The sequence below is a fragment of the Podarcis liolepis genome (genome assembly GCF_965112155.1).
Source record: "Podarcis liolepis genome assembly, chromosome: 8".
Lineage (NCBI taxonomy): Eukaryota > Metazoa > Chordata > Lepidosauria > Squamata > Lacertidae > Podarcis > Podarcis liolepis.
This window is the reverse complement of record NC_139560.1, coordinates 5,120,039-5,140,320: the sequence shown is the minus strand read 5'-3', so window position 1 is coordinate 5,140,320 and position 20,282 is coordinate 5,120,039. Positions and strand designations below refer to the sequence as shown.

The 20,282-nt window shown below is 45.6% G+C and overlaps 1 protein-coding gene across 1 annotated transcript in view; it reads right to left on the bottom strand.

Annotated features, from left to right (window-relative positions):
- The window catches only part of TSNARE1 (t-SNARE domain containing 1), a 401,022-nt gene that overhangs the window by 155,663 nt on the left and 225,077 nt on the right, over positions 1-20,282 (bottom strand). The window contains exons 6-7 of the mRNA XM_083517030.1: positions 17,876-17,950; positions 15,843-15,899 (exon numbers count right to left, since the gene is read on the bottom strand). Coding sequence (XP_083373156.1) covers positions 15,843-15,899; positions 17,876-17,950 — 132 coding nt within the window. The remainder of the gene's footprint in view (positions 1-15,842; positions 15,900-17,875; positions 17,951-20,282) is intronic.

Genomic DNA, 20,282 nt, shown 5'->3' with positions numbered 1-20,282 from the left:
TCCAGCATCTTCTTAAAAGAGATCCTCGCCTGTGTCTATTTAGAGCTCTGTGCTTCCCTCCCCTTCTCAACTGATGGCTTTATCTACAATGCCAACAGATGGTCCTACGGCAACATGAGTGAAGGAGAATAATAATAAAGCAGAGCAGAAGCATAAACACTCCCCTCTTCCTCTCTGCAGCCTGATATTATTATTATTTCTTTTAAAAGAGCCTGTTTTATTTAACCAGCAGAAATTTTAATCACAACATGAACATATGTCATGACAGAGTGAAACTTGCGGTCCTCTAGGGAAACGTGCAGCCTCTGCACGCCCAGAAAATGACCCAAGTGAATAGTCCCCCAGATCTTTGGTCAATGGGACCATAAAATAAAATCACAGAGCAGCTGATTTTTAAATATTTCCCCAGCTGCCTGAATTATATCCTAATAATTCTTGAGGCTCTGTTGTGTTCTACCTGCCAGCAAACCGTTCTGGCTGTCTTAGATGACTGGAAAAACCCCACAAAGTATCACTCCAGTATGGTCGTACTGTGGTACCTCGGGTTACAGATGCTTCAGGTTACAGACGCTTCAGGTTACAGACGCTTCAGGTTACAGACTCCAATAACTCAGAATAGTACCTCGAGTTAAGAACAGAAATCATGTGGCGGTGGCGTGGCAGTAGCAAGAGGCCCCATTAGCTGAAGTGGTACCTCACGTTAAGAACAGCTTCAGGTTAATAATGGACCTCCAGAACGAATTAAGTTCTTAACCCGAGGTACCACTGTACCTTGGTTCTCGAAGAGAATGTATCCTGAGAGTCCATACGACTCCCAAAACCATTCAGAAACAAAGGTGTGGCTTCCGATTAGCTACCAGATTGTCCTGCAGCCAAGCGGAAGCCATAGAAGCTGTGCCAGACGTTTGGCTTCCTAAAATCGTTCAAAAACCGGAACACCCACTTCCAGGTTTCAATTCTTCTGGGGCCTAGGCGTTCGGGAGCCAAGGTACGACTGTACCTACAACATGGTGCAAAGTGACGCCACTTGGAGGTTTATCGCTGTTTCTTTGAAAGCCAACACACCAAATTGCCATTTCACAGACATGGCACCCATGATCCTAAGTGAGTGAGAAATCTTTCCCCTTGGTGCTGCAACCCACAATGTCCCTTCACTGAGGCAGCCTGCAATTTAGCCTCCCTCAATAAAGTCATGATATCATTGGTTTGAACTTCAGAGAGCAGTAGGACCCCACTGCAGGGGACATCTGCCTTGGGTCAAAAATTAACATTAAGCACTCTCTGTTTATAGGGTTCGGAAGAAGCTTGGGAAAGCTTGCCACTCTGGGTTTTGAGCTGCAAGGTTTTGCATCTTCCTAGAAATGAAAATAGGAAGATAGAAAATGGGGACAGGGAGAAATCAACACGGTACAGAGTCATCCCACTTGGATGTTTATGGCTCTTTCTTTGAAAGCCAAAACACCAAATCACTATTTCACAGACATGGAGTTGTAGAGGATACCTTGGAGATGATCCAGGGTGATCTCAAAAATACTGCTTCCATCCCGATGGTTCTCATTTCTGAGAACAAAAACAGCATTTCAACACCCCTGTTCCCCACTGATGAAGGATCAGGAACACAGGAACCTGACTTATATCAGAAGTCAGGCTCTTCAACATCAACTTCGTTGGACTGGTCATGCTGTATAGATGCCTATCATCTTCCAAAGCAACTACTCTATTCCAAGCTTAAAAATGGAAGGTGTAATGTTGGTGGTCAACAAAAGAGGTTTAAAGACTCTCTCAAGGCAAATCTTTAAAAATGTAGTATAAACACTGACAACTGGGAAATACTGGCCTGCGAGCACTCCAATTGGAGAACAGCCTTTAACAAAGGTGCCATGGGCTTTGAAGACACTCAAACTCAGGATGAAAGGGAGAAATGTGCTAAGAGGAAGGTACACTTAGCAAGTCCACACCGTGATCAACCCCCGCCCAGAAACCAATGTCCCCACTGTTGAAGGATGTGTGGATCCAGAATTGGCCTCCGCAGTCACTTACGGACTCATTGTTAAAACCGTGTTTATGGAAGACAATCTTACTTGGTTACGAGGGATCACAGAAGAAGAAAGAGAAGAAGAAGAGTTTGGATTTGATATCCCACTTTATCACTACCCTAAGGAGTCTCAAAGCGGCTAACATTCTCCTTTTCCTTCCTCCCCCACAACAAACACTCTGTGAGGTGAGGCTGAGAGACTTCAGAGAAGCGTGACTCACCCAAGGTCACCCAGCAGCTGCATGTGGAGGAGCGGAGACGTAAACCCGGTTCCCCAGATTACTAATCTACCACTCTTAACCACTACACCATGCTGGCTTTCAAGAGCCCATGTGGCGTGGCAGTTAGAGTGCCAGACTAGGACCTGGAAGATCAGGATTCAAATCTCCACTCGGCCATCATGAAGATCATTGGGGTAACTTTGGGGGCGAGCCTAATGTACCTCACAGGGTGGTTGTGGGGATTGATTGAGGAGGGGGAAAGAAACTCAGTGGATGCCACCTTGAGCTCCTTGGAGGGAAAAAGGGGAGGATATAAGCACAACAAACAACTAAATGATCATTAATATGATATAGAAGTGGACAGCCTGTATCCCCCACACAAAGAGAAAGCAGGGAAGAAAGGAAGGAAGTTTTGGCAAAGTGACCCTTATCGGGTGGGGGACCAACCCCTCTGGGGGGGAAAATTACCTACACTGTCATGTCCACCTTTCCATCCTCAATTTGTTTAGACAAGCAGGAGCTACAGAGCAACACTGGGATTCACTTTCTGACTTTGAAAAATGTGCCCGTCCTATAATTCGTATTGATTATTCTGCTTGGAAGTTGTGTACTGCAGTATAGTTGTCTGTAATCTAAATGCTCTCTTGGGAAACATTGAAATAAGGGTTTATTTGTTGGCACCAGGGGCTCAGGAGATAATTTGAAATCACAATTGGCTTATATTTCACGGGCACGGGGTTATTAAGCTGACCTTATTTCCACTGATGGGTCTCCGCTATGGAGCTTCAGGGGAGATTGCGCTCCTTGATCATGCCCCTTGGGGGATCTATCCTGATGCCCAGGGCGTCCTAACGCTAAACGCCGGCTTGATCTCAACTCTAAATGTCCCCATCCTCCGCTTTCGGCCATATTGACGGATATCATGTCACCCAGTGCTGTAAATAAATTACCCATTCTTCATGTCTATTGTCACCTTGAAGGTATTTATAGAGAGTGCAATCACTTCCCTGCAAAAACCCTCCTCCCAAGGCTACATAAATTTAGCATCTTCATTCTAGCTTCTTATGTCTCCTAGCCCTGGAGTTGGTGTTATTTTCGCTCGCCCACTTTGAGCATTTTATATCTTCCCTGAACTAACAACGTAAGAAGATGTTTCAGGATCGGGCCAATGGCCCACTGAGTCCTGGGTGTCTCCACACCCAATACCTCCAACTTCCAATACAAGGTCCAACTTGTGACATCCCTTTGCCAACTTTAAAATCACAGAACCTCAAAACTTTGATAGATTCATCCCGTCTCTGTTCATCCTTAGGGTGATGACCCAGACATCGGAGTGTCTGATACATTCTTCTAATGTGCGGTTAAAGGGTAGTAATGTACATGGTGATTGGTTATTTGATGGTGTTGCAGGAATTTATGTATAGGTCGGGAGGGGTTGCCCCTCCAGGAGATATGCACATGCAGCCCACTACCAAAATCAGCACAATCACTTTTGTGACTTTTGTGGTTTGTCCCCACAAAACACTTCATCACAGTTTCTTCCTATCTATTCAAAGGGCCTTTGATGCACAATACCAGATGTAAGAATTCACTGATAAATGTACTGGTTCACAGGAAAAACGTCAGAAATTCATATAGACATATGAGCTCAGCTACTCAGCAGCCCCTCTGCCTGAGTGATATTCCTGGCATCCTGATACCTGAGTGCCAGACAAGTAGCCATTCCAGTAATAACAAACCCAGATGAAGACAAAAGGGTGTGATTAACTTGGGTGGGAAACAGGGAAATGTAAATATCTCTTTTGTTACACTTGATGGGTGTTTGGTGGAGGGCAAGGGGAACCATGGGGCAGGGTCCAGGATGCTCAGATTACTGCCACCAGACCTCCCCTTTCATGATGTAACCGTGATGTATTAGTGATGTAGTTGGGGGGGGGTGTAATATGGGGATTAGCAGCTAATAAAAGTTTGGGTTCTCTTTTGTTCGGGGCTTCCATCTTGTTTCACCTGGTGGCAGGTGGGAGTCCTGTCACGACAATCTTCAATAAAGACCAAGCCCAATGGCTGCTGTTTTGCTCTGGTATTCCTGGCTGGTGTCCTTGTTTTTTGTCCAAGGGAGCCCTCAGATTTTCTCCGTTAACTGAAGAAATGGAGGACTGAGAGCTACATCAGAGACAAGGACTCTTTCATACTCAAGTTAACCAGGGCTGATTGCTTGCATGGGCTTTCTCCATCCCTGGGTGGAGATGTCCTCCTAATAAATATTTTCTTCAAAACAAAACTTGGTGGGTGAGTAAAGAGGAAAGATGCCCTTACTACTGAATCCTTTGAAGAAAGAGAGACACACGCATTCTCAACTGGATGGTGTCAACAGGGCCAAAAATCGGGACCTTCTTGGAGATCTAGCAATGCAAGGATGGAGAAAAAGCAGACACCTCCAGATGTTGCTAGACTCCAACTCCCATCAGCCCCAGCCAGCATGGCCAATGAACAGCGATGGGAGCTGGAGTTCAGCAACACCTGGAGGACCATGGGTTCTCCACCCTGTGCTAACACTTCCCATTTAAAATAAAAAAAATCCTTCCAGTAGCACCTTAAAGACCAACTAAGTTAGTTCTTGGTATGAGCTTTCATGTGCATGCACACTTCTTCAGATACACTGAAACAGAAGTTGCCAGATCCTTCTATATAGTGAGAAGGTGGGGAGGGGTATTACTCAGAAGGGTGGTGGGAATGGGAGATTGGCAGATAGCTGAGATGAGCCTGTTGACGACTCTTAACGACTGTTTCAGTGTATCTGGAAGGAATTTTTTTATTTTGACTATGGCAGACCAACACGGCTACCTATCTGTAACTTCCCATTTAGTTAATCCATATATCTGCTTTGCCAAAGACTGGGGTGCATACTTGCGGCACTTAGAAGCAAAAGCGTGGCTGCGATTTTTCTCACAGGTAGGGTTTTCTAAACTGTCATTCATGGTTACAGATGCCATCTAACAACTAGGCAATGTTAGACGATGGAAAAAGCAAATGCATACAAGGCATGTTTACTCAGAAGTAAGTTCCACCAAGTTAAACAAAGCTTACTCTCAAGTAAGTGTGCATAGGGCTGTGGTCCTCACTGTAAATCATTTTGCATTTGAAAGCCAGAAGTGAAGGGGGGGGTTACAAAAGGAAAATAACTAGAGGTACATCTTTACCTTGTTACAAAAGAAGAGGAGGAGGAAGAAATAATCATAATAGTATTGCAATCGCAAAGGGTGAACGTCTGTTAAATTATTATCTGCTGATTCCAGTGTGTAATGTTGTATTCTAAATAGATTCTTTGACATTATTTCATTTGGCATAAGTTGTTCACTTTAAAGTCATAAAAAAAAAAAGCCTTGGATTGGGCTGTTGATCACCTGGCGATTGCTTCCGCTTGGCACCTTGGCTGTTAGGCTTGTCTCAATTCATGCAATCTGTTCCAGCTGTTCCTGAAGATGCAATTTAGCATTTTGCTGGCGTTTCCCTCCCTGCTGTTTCATGCTTTTATGATGATTGTTTGACTCGTGTTTGACTTGCGTTTAGTGGCCTTGAATGCCATCTACTACAAAACAGTGGCATGCAAACACGCTAATGAGTGTATATTTAAAAAAAAATATACAGTGGTGCCCCGCAAGACGAATGCCTTGCAAGACGGAAAACTCGCTAGACGAAAGAGTTTTCCGTTTTGGAGGTGCTTCGCAAAACGAATCTCCTATGGGCTTGCTTTGCAAGACGAAAATGTCTTGCGAGTTCCTGCGGGTTTTTTTCCCTCCCCCCCCCTTTTTCTAAGCCGCTAAGCCGCTTATCAGCTGATAAGCCTCTAAAATCCGCTAAAAGCCGCTAATAGCGCTAATAGCACTAATCCTCTAATCCGTCAATGGGCTTGCTTCGCAAGACGAAAAAACCGCTAGACGAAGAGAATCACGGAACGGATTCTTTTCGTCTTGCGAGGCACCACTGTAGGCAGAACTAATTTGGCAATCCTATGCAGAAGGCAGAACCCTTATCACCTTTACAACTGCAGACACCTTACAAAAAAATATAGGCTGGCGTCCCTTCTTAACTCAAGCCCAGGCATATAGAAAGCAGCCTTATACCAAGTCAAACCACTGGTTCATCTAGTTCAGGCATGGGCAAACTCGGTGGCCCTCCAGATGTTTTGGGACTACAACTCCCATGATCCCTAGCTAACAGGACCAGTGGTCAGGGATGATGGGAATTGTAGTCCCAAAACATCTGGAGGTCCGAGTTTGCCCATGCCTGACCTAGTTCAGCATTGTCTACACTGACTAGCTGCAGCTCTCCTACCCAGAGATGCTCAGGATTCGACCTGGAACCTTCTGCATGCCAAGCATAGACCCTAACACCAAGCTACAAGCCTTCTCCCTCCTACAATAGTTTGCTCCTGAATCTTTCTCAGGTAAAAAATACCAACAACTTATTTTAAGGCATCCTCACTTCCCCCCATTTCCCTCCCCTCTAATCAAACCAAGTTTCATATAGTTGATTGCTACAGAAAACATCCCTAATAAGAACCCACCAAGGGTAGCCTGCCTGCTATTTCCAATTTGCTTCCCAGCTCCAGGTTTAATATGCTGAAAGACGCTTCAATTTTGAAATCGTCTTTTATTGAAAAACTGTTGATGAGCAAAATGCATAATGCTCTCCTATTACTCCCCATCTCGTGCGCATCCCCTGGGCGCCAGAATCGTCTTATCTCCGCTCCCTGGCTGTTCCTCCAGCATATTTACATTGTTAGCCTCGCCAAAAAAGGAAAAGAAAAAAGGTATCATTATGTCAATAAGAGCAATTGAAGCATTAATAGGATGGTTACAGGCAGAAATGCAAGAGATTACTTTGTGCGCTGTATATACATAAAAAAAAAGCGAGGGGAAAACATATGTCACAGGAGTCTTCTTAATTGTTCTGTGCTCCTGAATCTTATCTTTGGAAGAGCCCCAACACAAGAGGAGGGGGAGAAAGAGAGAGTTTGGGGAAAAGGAGAATGAGAAGGAAGACAGAAGTAGGAGTAGAGATCATCGTGAACAGGTCCAGATTTAGGTTTGACGAGGCCCTAAGCTACTGAAGGTAATGGGGCCCTCTATATGTCCAGCTGTCACCTTGCCAACAAAGGTCCGTATATTTAAAGCTATGGTTTTCCCAGTAGTGATGTATGGAAGTGAGAGCTGGACCATAAAGAAGGCTGATCGCCGAAGAATTGATGCTTTTGAATTCTGGTGCTGAAGGAGACTCTTGAGAGTCCCATGGACTGCAAGAAGATCAAACCTATCCATTCTGAAGGAAATCAGCCCTGAGTGCTCACTGGAAGGACAGATCCTGAAGCTGAGGCTCCAATACTTTGGCCACCCCAAGAGAAGAGAAGACTCCCTGGAAAAGACCCTTATGTTGGGAAAGATGGAGGGCACAAGGAGAAGGGGATGACAGAGGACGAGATGGTGGGACAGTGTTCTCGAAGCTACCAGCATGAGTTTGACCAAACTGCGGGAGGCAGTGGAAGACAGGAGTGCCTGCCGTGCTCTGATCCATGGGGTCACAAAGAGTCGGACACGTCTAAGCGACTAAACAACAACAACATATGTCCAGCTGTCCTTTGTCAACAACAAATTGTTGCTGTTTTTTGTGTTGAATATACATTGTGATCTGAACCCAGGATCTTCCGTGTTTTCAAAACAGATCATCTTCTGTTTGAGAGTCCTCCTACCCCAAAATGAAATATGAGCTGCGTCACCCCCTCCATCTAAATAAGGAATCAGCCTGTTTTCTGTTCCTGTTAATGCACACTTACATAACAGGGGATTCCCTCCAAACCACTAAGCTCTGATACTTGGGGAGGAGAGAGAGAGGGCGAGAGAGAGAGAGAGAGAGAGAGAGAGAGAGAGAGAGAAGACCTTTAAAGAAGAGAGGGGGAAATGAGGCGGGGGCAACCAGGAGAGAATGTGATTCCCTGCTTGTAGTGGATATTTTCCCTTCTACACATTTCTCTCGGCTACAGTTAATTGGAATTCAAATGATGTCCAGGGAGCTCTTGAGAGGTTGGGGAACTTTACCTCTGGCGAGATTCCGTTTTAACAAGTTAAACGGTGATTAAAGGGGAATCTGTGCAAACTTAGATCTTTCTCCGGTGGGTTTATGCCAGGGGCGGGGTGCTCTGGGAGTTGGAGAGCTAGAAATGAAGGCAAGGGAAATGAGCAGCAGGAGGAAATGGTAATGAAGCATTAAAAGGAACAAGGCAGGAGAAGGCAGCGTCAGGGAATCTAGGCACCCAAACATGTGGGGTGACTTACAGTTCTAGAGTCCTGAATGTGGGAGGTTGGTGTCTACAAAGGTGGGATAACAACAACAACAACAACAACAACAACAACAACAACAACAAATTATTTCGACCTCGCCCATCTGCCTGGGTTTCCCCAGCCACTCTGGGCAGCTTCCAACAGAACATTAAAAACAGAATAAAACTTCAAACTTCCCTAGACAGGGCTGCTTTCAGAGGTCTTCTGAAAGTCAGATAGTTATTTCCTTGACATCTGATGGGACGGATTCGGCTCTGCATGGCCACAGGCCTGACCATCTCTTTTCAGACCATGAATATATGGTTCGGAAATGCACAGGGAGCCAACAGACTTTCTGATGTTGCTGAATTGCAGCTCCTTCCCATCACTCTCCAACCAGCATGGCCAAAGACCAGGGATAATGGGAACTGTAGTCCAAACACACACACATATCCCAAGAGCTGTGGCTTCCCCCACTCTCCTTCCTCTGAGGTTTCGAAAAAGAGGTTGGGTGACCATCTGCCGGGATCCTTTAGCTGTGATCCTTGCATTTCTGGGGGTTGGGCTAGATGGCCCTTCCATCTCTACGATTGCATCTGGCTGCGTCCATGCCCTTTCTCTGAGGCCGCTATGTCCCCTTCTGAGGCCTAAGGGGTTACCTTAACTGTGAGAAGCCAAGTTACAGGGAACCAGGCACAGGGCCTTCTCGGTAGTGGTGCCCGTCCTGTGGAACGCCCTCCCACCAGATGTCAAAGAGACTTCTACCAGACTTTTAGAAGACATCTGAAGGCAGCCCTCTTTAGAGAAGCTTTTAATGTTTGACAGACTATTGTACAGTGGTACCTCGGGTTAAAAACTTAATTCGTTCCAGATGTCCATTCTTAACCTGAAACTGCTCTTAACCTGAAGCACCACTTTCGTTAATGGGGCCTCCCGCTGCCGCTCTGCCACCACTGTGCAATTTCTATTCTTATCCTGAAGCAAAGTTCTTAACCTGAGGTACTATTTCTAGGTTAGCGGAGTGTGTAACCTGAAGCATCTATAACCTGAAGTGTCTGTAACTTGAGGTACTACTGTATTTTAATATTTTGTTGGAAGCCGCCCAGAGTGGCTGGGAAATCCCAGCCAGATGGGTGGGGTATAAATAATAAATTTATTATTATTATTATTATTATTATTATTATTATTATTATTATTATTACCTCCTTTCAGGTTTTTTTTTTTCCTGGGGTGGAGAAAGCAAGAGGAAGGGACAGGATGGGAAGCAGGCCTGGCAGCGCTCACCTTTAATCATGTTACAAATGCCATCGCCAAAGAAGGTTTAGGAGAATGCAATTTCCCTCCCCTTCCATAATCCATCTCTGTGGGTATTAAAATAATGCTGCATTTCACATCAAAATGAGATGACAGGCCAGATGAGGCTTCCCATTTATTTCTCCGGTAACCGTGTGACCTCTTTTGGCAGGGGGAAAGCCTTGATTTAAAGCCGTCGCAGAGGCAGCTTTGGTTGAGAGACGGGGAAGAGGAGAGTTCATGTGGATTGCGGAGAGAATCGCAGTCACTCAGTCACCACCTCTCCCTTCGCCACCTCTCCAGCAAATCCACAATTGCTCTGTGTGAAGACAGCACACCACACATTGTGATCATCGTCTGCAGGGCAAGTACAGCAATGTCAGCCCAGCCCTAACCAATGGCACCCAATTCCTCCCTGGTGTGGCGCCCAGTCCCTAAAATCCTCTGTCCCTGGCATTTTCTGCTATTGCCCCTGCACTATGGAGCACCCTTAAGCAGGTAAGATGAACCTACTGGATCAGGCCACTGGTCCATCTAGTCCAGAATCCTGTTCTCATGCTGACTGACCAGATATCTGCCCGTGGGAAACCCATAGACAGGATTTGACCACAAGAACGCTCTCCCCTCTTGCGGCTTCCAGCAACTGCTATTCAGAAGCATCGCTGCCTCCAATTGTGGAGGCAGAATAGCCATCGATAGCCGTCTCCTCCACGAATCTCTCTCGTCCTCTTTTAAAACCATCTACGTGGGTGACCATCGCTGCCTCCTGTGGGTGGGAGTGTTACGATATTCCGTTCCACCTTAACAGATATGTGGAATTGTTGTATGTCACATGTATGTTTACATTCCTGCACAGATTGCTGGGAACTTCCGTTGTGTGCATAGTGTTGCAGGAACCCCCCCCCCCCGAATCATTCAGTTTGTACAAACACGATACACACACACACACACACACACACTCACACACACAACATACGCGACGTTTCTGCTATAAATTCATAGTAAATCAACCATGGTGTGATGGCCTGGGATTCCGAGTCTGAGAGTGAAGCGGAGGAATCCCAGCCGGCACAGGAGTCCCCGCCTCCAGGGCCGGCTGAACTGGGGCAAGGCCTAGATGCTGAGGAGCCTGCACCTGTGCCAGATCTTCAGGGGCAGGCACCAGGTGAAACCATTCCGGCCCCAGAGGTGCTGGAGGACTCAGTGTCTACAGGTGAGCCTTCCCCGGGGCCCAGTAACCCTTCGGCCTCTCCTGAACTGCAGAGGCTTGGGGCAGAGAGGCGAAGGGAACTGGTTTCTCCCAGGAGGAGTGCTCGCCTTAAGGCCAGGAGAGGCGGGGCTCCTGGGGGCCGGGACCGCCCCCGGCCTTAGAAGGAGATAAAGGCCAGGCAGCCCAGTCCCAGGTTGCGGGAGCAACGTCGTTGTGGAGTACCTGCTTTTACCCAGACCTAGATCTGCACTCCCGGTGTGCCTGTTCCACGCCCGGCTTCCTGCTTCTACTCTCTGGTGTTCCTGTTCCTCGCCCGGCTTCCTGCTGCTGCCCTACCAGCGTTCCTGTTCCCCTGCCTGGCTCCCTGTTTCGGACCTCGCGTCTCATCTAGCGATCGTCTACCCTGCTAGTGACTCTGGACTGAACTTCGGCTACGGTATCAGTACCTCCCCCCCCCCCCCCGGGACCAGCACACATACATCGGATTTACACCGGTCCACTTTTTTTTAACTCCATGAAGGAAGGACTATCAAAGGGCGATGGTTTGATACAGGATGGCCATAATCCCTTCACCGTACCAGCACATACACAGGAGCCCTACCCAGTTGGAATGACAACCTTGATGGTCCCAGACAGAAGACCATCAAGGTCACAATGGACTTGTATATGGGAGTGGATTCAACATGGACTGAAACAAAGGACAATGATCAGATCTTCCCTCTGGGGGCAGGAAACTGCCAGCTCCCCTTTGTCCTCTGGAAATGACTCATGGGGAGAGGGAAAGGAGGAACCAGCCAGGTGACAAGACACTCAGGTTACCTCCACAACTCCTCCCTCAACCCCTCCTTTTTGTGATGTGTCAATGATGTAGTCATGATGTAGTTGTGACGTAGTTCTAGGGGTGTAGTTTGGGGGATTAGTAACTAATAAAAGTTGGGGTCTTCTTTTGTTCTGGGCTTCCATTTTGTTTCACCTGGTGGCAAGTGGGAGTCCTGTCGCGGCAGTCTTCAATAAAGACCAAGCCTACTGACTGCTGTTTTGCTCTGGTATTCCTGGCTGGTGTCCTTGTTTTTTTTTGTCCAAGGGAGCCCTCGGATTTTCCCCTTAACAATAGCTTTTGCTTATGCTGCTTGCTTGGACACGAAGGGGAGAAGACATGGTTTTCCCTTTGTCCTGATGTTGAATAAAATGCCTGTAAATACGCTATACACAGCCTCTATCTGCCCTTCTGTTGCAAAGAGTTTACTCTGCTGGTTTGTGTGCTCAGCTTCTGAAGGATGCTGAAGCTTGAGTCACAGTTACATGCTGATCCAAGGGCTAGAGATCGCCCGGCAACCAGCAGGTGGGCTGGAGCCAGCTGGGGGCCTGCCAATTGCCCCCATTTCCTTGGACGCATCCCAACAGGGAGTTCCGCAGTTTAAACTATGCACTGCGTGAAGAAGGACTTTCTTCCACCTGTCCGGATTCATTCAACGTTTAGCTTTACTGGATGTCAACAAGATATGCTGCTAGGATTGTGGAGTTGGTGGGTACCCCAAGATTTATCTAGTCAAGGCACATCCAACTCCCAAGAGACTGTGATCTACTCCCAGTATTAAAAATAAAATAATACTGGCAGTGATCTACCTATTGTTGTTGCCAAGAGTTTTTGAGCTTTTGGGGGGGAGGGTTGCCAAGAGTTGTTGAGCTTTCCCCTCAATATTTATTTCATCCAGCAATCGACCTGGAACACACCGGCGATTGACCTGTCGATCGCAATTGACCCATTGGACATGCCTGATCTAGTCTAATCAACCAGCCATGCAGCAATCACAGCTAAATAATTCCCGACAAACGACCATCCAAACACTACCTTCAGAAAGTTCTTCCTCTTATATAGCCAGAATCTCCTTTCTTATAACTTGAATCCATTAGTTTGCTTCATTTCCCATGTGTCAGCCCTTTAGATATTTGAAGATGGCTATCCTATCTCCTTTCAGTCTCCTCTTCCCATTCTTTGAGCCTCCCAGGAAGATGAAAGACTTGGGTTGCAAAGAGTCACGCTGTTTGCCACTCTGTCTATTTACACTTCAAGACTTAGGTCAGTTTCACCGCAGACGGCAAACTGTTCAACATATGTCTTCAGTCCATCTCTCGAGTGATATCAATTGGTCCTTTTCAGTCCAGGGACCATCTGGGACCTATTATGACACAAACGAACCCAACTCCCCCCCCCCCCCATTGTGTGAAAAAGCAATACATTTAATGAACACCGGCGGAGAGACATTCAGGCTCACAGTCTCTAAGGAACGGCAAGCTGTCTCCCACCTCAGAATAAATGTGGACTCTTGCATTTGTTATACAGGATGTTAACTTTACTGCTTCAATAGATGCACAATGCACCAAAATTACTGGTGCTGTGGGGAGCTGTGCTTTGCAAAGTCCCTGGCTGTTGTACATGAGAGAAAATAAAATCAACAGTAATATGGTGCATTAACGGCAGCTTTCAAAGCCTTCAGTTCCCTTGCTTTATTTTGCTTTGCAGAGGAAGGGAGAGGGAAAATATATATAAAAAATGGGAAATCAAGAATGGATAATGGATGCAGATGGGCTTGCATGGAAAAGCATAAAGGCACAGAGATGGAATCCTTTTTTAAAAGTCTCAACAGAAAAGAACCCACATGTATTTATTTTTTTCTTTCAACTGGAACGCCACAAGCAGGATGCAAACACAAGAGCGCTCTCCCAGCATCTGGTAGTCAGAAGCACTGCTACCTTTAACAGGGGCAACAGGATATATGGGTCTGTTTTTGGACTACAATTCCTATCCTATCCAGAACACGCTGGATCTACGTAACACCACACCATCCTCAAAGATCTGGCGTGGCTTCATGTTGCAGGAGGTTATGTCATTCAACAGTAAACATCTTCACCCTATATTATGTTAACTATAAGTATTAAATTTATTATCTCCTGCTTAGACTATTGCAATGCACTCTGCGTGGGGCTACCTTTGAAGGTGACTCAGAAACTACAACTAATACAAAATGTGGCAGCTAGACTGGTGACTGGGAGCGGCCGCAAGGACCATATAACACCGGTCCTAAAAGATCTTCACTGGCTTCCAGTATGTTTCTGAGCACAATTCAAAGTGTTGGTGCTGAACTTTAAAGCCCCAAATGGCCTTGGCCCAGTATACCTGAAGGAACATCTCCACCCCCATCGCTGAGTCCAGACACTGAGGTCCAGCTCCAAGGTTCTTCTGGTGGTTCTCCCACTGTGAGAAGTGAGGTTACAAAGAACCAGGCAGAGGGCTTTCTCAGCAGTGGCGCCCGCCCTGTGGAATGGCCTCCCTTCAGATGTCAAGGAGATAAAGAACTATACAACTTTTAGAAGACATCTGAAGGCAGCCCTGTATAGGGTAGTTTTTAATGTTTGATGTTTTGTTATGCTTTTATATTTGTTGGAAGCGGCCCAGAGTGGCTGGGGCAACCCAGTCAGATGGGTGGGTAATAATAATAATAATAATAATAATAATAATAATAATAATAATAGCAGCTTTGTGCATCCGTGTCTAATTTTGCCCCTTTCCAAAATTGTTTGCTGTGTGTGTTTCCTTTTTGTAAATCTACCAAAGAATAAAATAAAATAAAACTGGGATTTTCTCAGGGCGGTAGAGGGTGTGTTTGCTGTGTCCTATCGTTGCAGTGCTGATAGCATGTACCCTTCTTCTGATAGGAATTCCTTTTATGGGGGACACTAAAAATGGGGGTGGGTCAAGGAGGATCAGTTGTGTGGGGGAGTGAGAAATGTCCCTATATTCATCTGAAAAATGTTGGTGAGTGTAATGGGAATTGGGGTTGCTTGTGCGTAAACTGCAAACTGCTCCAAGCTGGTTGTATAGCTAAACCTTTCCCTGGTTTGACAGCCCTTACAACGCGACTGTCTCAGTCACTGGCAAAATCCGTCAGTGGACGTTTCCTAAACTTCTTCCAACATAAAAGTTCCTTGACTCCAAGTCTCCGCCTAGATTCTCTGTGTGGAAGCCTTCTGCGCAGCGTGGGCGTGCCAAGCGGAGGTCCTGTGCTCTCTCCGCTGATTTCACTGGAAGGGTCTCGGAGCCTCCCCTCCGCAGTACTCTCAGCCTCCCCTTTCTCCCTGGTGTCCCCTGGATTTCCTTCCCCAGCGGAAGCTCTCTCTCTCTCTTTGCTGGTTCCCTCCCCTGCATCATTGGGGAGCCTTACCTCTCCTCTTGCCTCTGATGTCAGTTCCCTGACAGTGAGTATGAGCCTTACACTACCTGAGTTAAAGCTGCCTAAAGTGGTGGTCATTGCCACATCTTATTGAAGTTTGCAGCTATTCTATGTGTTGCAAATTATAAAGACTTCATAGTTATAACTATAAAGACCTCTGGGCTCAGCTTCACCCACAGAGCTCACCCAGAACGACCGAAAATGCCACGAAAGAGACCCAACCCATCTTTCCAAAGCTGGTGGGCTCCAACAATTTGGCCTTCTCCCCAGCCTCTTCTGGAGGAGGACCTAGGAGGACTATCCACCAGGTTCTATGGTTCAAATAATCCACACCCACACACCCACTTTCATTAGTTTGCTGGTCAAGATGATACAGAGAGGGATAAAATATCTGGAAGTCCTTGCAATGCAGGAGAAGGAAGGGATTTCAACGAGATATTTTGCACCTTGCTAAACATTTGGTGTGTGATACCAAGAAGAAAATTAGAGGTTGGCATATCGGTTCAAAATGCATTGAACAAATTCTGTGCTTACCTGCTTCCTATTACCCTGTCCCTTGGGAAGCAGAGCTTTTGACTTCTCAGCGATTTTCTGGAAATACAATAACAGAATTAGTGGTCAGAACTGAATTGCATTAGAAATGTGTGTGTGTGTGTATGCACGCACGCGCGCACACACACAGAGAGAGAGAGAGAGAGAGAGAGAGAGAGAGAGGAATATTGGGGGATGAGCTAACCCTATAATTTAGGAAAGGGGGGGAGTGCTTTGAAAGGGTAGGCCTTTTGAGAAATCAGAAGTAATTTTAACTTCAAGTGCGACAGGGTTATCAAAAGCAAAGCATGCATTTAAAAAGTGACAGCCCCAAGTGTGGTGAAATAGCAATTTGCCACTCAACAACAGCTCCCTGACACAACCAGGCCACTCAGGGAGGGGGAATATGCAATGGATAATTTTGGCACATTGTAATTTATTAAAAATAAATATATAGGTGGAAAACCGCCTGTGTAGGTTCTGATGGAACATGCATGGCTGAACGAGAGAAACGAGAATTGCAGAATGTATTCAATGACACCAATGACTGGTGTCATTGAATACATTCTCTCCAGATACGCCAATCCAAATTTATGATCAGGAAGGGAATAAAACAGCTCAAGCCTCAACAGGTGAGAACCACTGACCTTGGGCCAGCCATCATCTCAGCCTAGCCTACCTCACTGGGATGTTGTAATGATAAAAGAGGAAGGGGAAAATAATGTACACCACCTTGAGCTCATTGGAGGAAAAGTGTGATAATTGGGTAAACAATCATGGCTGTGTCCAATGGTGTACACTTAGGGTTCAGATCATGCAATGGGATGTCCCCTTCTTCTCTCCCTGAACTCCATGAACTGCTCTGGAGTGTTCCTCAATCCTCTGGAGGAGATTTTGTGGGGGAAAGGAAGAGGAGAGGAGGGAGAGGATCTCTGCTGACTTCTGTGCAAGCGGAATTGCACTCTTGGACAACCCTAAACAAATAAGGAGAATTCTGGCAGGAATTGGAATAGGAACTACTGTAATATACAGGTTCGTGCAGAATGGAAAGTGATCAACACTCTGTTGAGGTGGAGCCATAGGTAGTTGCCAGAGATGAGTTAGATGAAGAACTAAGAAAGGGGACCAAATTTGGGAAATGTACAAAAGATCCTCATTGCCAGAGTGATCTTCATGATTATGAAGGCTCCAAAGAAGGATATTTCACTAGCTTCGCTCCCTCCGGCCATGTTGTTTTGCCACTCTGCTTCATTCAGCTAAACGCCAGCTTGGCTTGGCAAATAGACTATGAGCTGAAACCTACCCAGGACCTCTTCTCCAGCAGCCCATGCATTGGCATGAATCCACGGTTTAGTGTGACATGAAGCAGGCCAGAGAATCAGGGCAGCTCTCTACCTGCCTATGCAAAGCCTTCGCCTTGGAGTTCGCCTTTCAATCTCAGCAACTTGCTTCCAAGTTGAGAGGTTCTTTTAGGCTAAGTTCCTGACTTAGGAAGATTTGAAATCCCTAGCCATTTCTTTGCACTGTGAATCCCTGTGACAGGGTGAGCTCCCGTTGCTCCGTCCCTGCTCCTGCCAACCTAGCAGTTCGAAAGCACGTCAAAGTGCAAGTAGATAAATAGGTACCGGAGCGGGAAGGTAAACAGCGTTTCCGTGCACTGCTCTGGTTTGCCAGAAGCGGCTTAGTCATGCTGGCCACATGCCCTGGAAGCTGTACGCTGCCTCCCTTGGCCAATAAAGCGAGATGAGCGCCGCAACCCCAGAGTCGGCCACAACTGGACCTAATGGTCAGGGGTCCCTTTACCTTTTTACCCCCCTCTGAACTGTTGGCCTCCAATATGCTGCCTCGGATGCCTCTTCTTGGCTACTCTTAGACCACTCTGCTTGTTTCTGGTCCCAACTTTTCTGCACGTCTCCTTCCTCTTAACCCTCCGGGTAAAGTTATCATATTGTGATCACTCAGAAACCCCCTGGAAAGAGACTCCTACCCATTCCAACTCAGCTTATTTATTTTTTCAGATACAGGCTCATAATCACCTTTTGCACCGTTCCATATCGCTGAATGGCATCAGAGAGCTGGTTCTTCAGCCGGTCCAACTGAAGTCGTTCTTGCTGCACAAGATAAACAAGAAGATCAACAAGCATCATTAGCAGATAAAAGGACATTGCTTTTCTGCCACTACTTAACCAGAGACAGTAAATTCTTAAGGCCCCTTGACCCTCAAACTTATTACATTAGCACTGGGCTGATATTAGGCTGAAGCTGCAGCATGGCACAGAATTCACCACATCCAATATTCATCTATTATTATTATTATTATTATTATTATTATTATTATTATTATTATACCCCGCCCCTCTGGCTGAATTGCCCCAGCCACTCTGGGCGGCTTCCAACACACACAAAATTAATAACAAAACATCAACATTAATAGTAATAATCAGATCCTATATAAAAAGTCACAACAACTTTAAAATAAACAACTTTTACCAAATAAAGCTGTATGCAATAATGCATTGGAATCCAAAAGTAAACACTAAAATTAAACATCAGCAAGTAATAATTAGACAGTTTACACTAATTACAATAAAGAATCGCTCATCTATAATCGATAAAAAGAGCAGCGAATCACAATACATAAAATACCACAAATCATACAAAACAATGTAAAAGGATTAAGTTAAGAAACAAAGACACATAGCTTATAAAATTATTAAACACACACACACACACACACACACACACACACACACTATCCCAGTCTCTCTCTTGCAATGCAGGAATCATTTTGCCCAAACTTGGGGCTCAAAACTACGACCCTGAGATTAAGAGTCTCATACTCTACAACTAAGCTATCCTTTGCACAAGGAGTGGTATAATAATAATAATAATAATAATAATAATAATAATAATAAATGTTCTTGAAGCTACAAACATGAGTCTGACCAAACTGCGGGAGGCAGTGGAAGACAGGAGTGCCTGGCGTGCTCTGGTCCTTGGGGTCACGAGGAGTTGGACACGACTAAACGACTAAACAACAACAATAATAATGTAATGTGAAATTGCTTTCAGATTCTTCCTGGGAAGTGATTTATAAACAAAACCAATCTTTTTTTTTTTAATCATTATTATTGGCAAGTGTACTTTAAACTGACTTTAAATTGAGCCATGATTGAGAGGCATCATATAGGCCTGTCTGGACCAAGTGTTTGTGTGTGTGTGTGTGTGTGTGTGTGTGTGTGTGAAGAAGTGATGTTATTGTGCAACTGGACCACATTATTTTGTTCCTTTTCCAGCTCCTGAGTGAACACACACACAAGGGAATTCCATTCTATGCAGCTTGAAGAAACTCTACTGTGGAGCATCTCGAAAGCACAATTGCCTGAATGGCGCTCACAGAGAGATTGTGTCAAATCGTTGTCGAAGCTGTTTCTGAATGCATTTAAAGGATGCCGCTCCCGAAGACAGATGGGGAAGAAACACTGATTTCATTTACATTGCACCGGTGCTGAATAGGGCAGGGAACCTTGGCAAGTAACGCATGATCACCGTTGAAGGAAACTGATCAGACACATATTCTCTGCCATGAGGCATCAGAAGATGAATACATTTGTGCTACGCAAGGTAAACAAGCCATTCACAGTATGGCTGTAAGCAAGACAAATAAGAAGTCTTGATTCCAAAGTGGCCGGGAGTGGCATGCTTGTCTAGAGAGCCAGTGTGGGATAGTGGTTAGATAGAGTGTCAGATTAGGACCTGGGAGGCCAGGGTTCAATTCCTGACTTGGACAGCTTGACCAGTCACTCACTTTCAACCTAACCTACCCCAGAGGGTCTCCTTGAGTTTCCTTGTGTTTCATGTTGTTGTTGTTGTTGTTGTTGTTGTTGTTGCCGCCTTTCTTGGCCGCATCCAGCTGTTTCTTCTTATGTTCTTGTAACTGCTAGCTCATTTGCCATCTACTATATGGTTTCCTCCCAGCAAAGGGGGAATTAAAACTACAGTGGTACCTCAGGTTACATATGCTTCAGGTTACAGACTCCGCTAACCCAGAAATAGTGCTTCAGGTTAAGAACTTTGCTTCAGAATGAGAACAGAAATCATGCTCCGGCAGCGCGGCAGCAGCAGGAGGCCCCATTAGCTAAAGTGGTGCTTCAGGTTAAGAACAGTTTCAGGTTAAGTACGGACCTCCGGAACGGATTAAGTACTTAGCCTGAGGTACCACTGTAGATACATATGCAAAATTTGCTGAATAATTACATTGTACAATGAAAACAACTTAAAGAATTGCCATTCAAAGTTTCATATTTTTTTTTACTTAGCCAATGTATTATAAAAATGCTTTTGTTTTGTTTTTCGAAAATTGCTATTTATTCGGCTGCTGCGGGGAGATCGATATCTGACAGTGCAAGAAAAGAAACCAAACAAAGCGGAAACAAAATGATC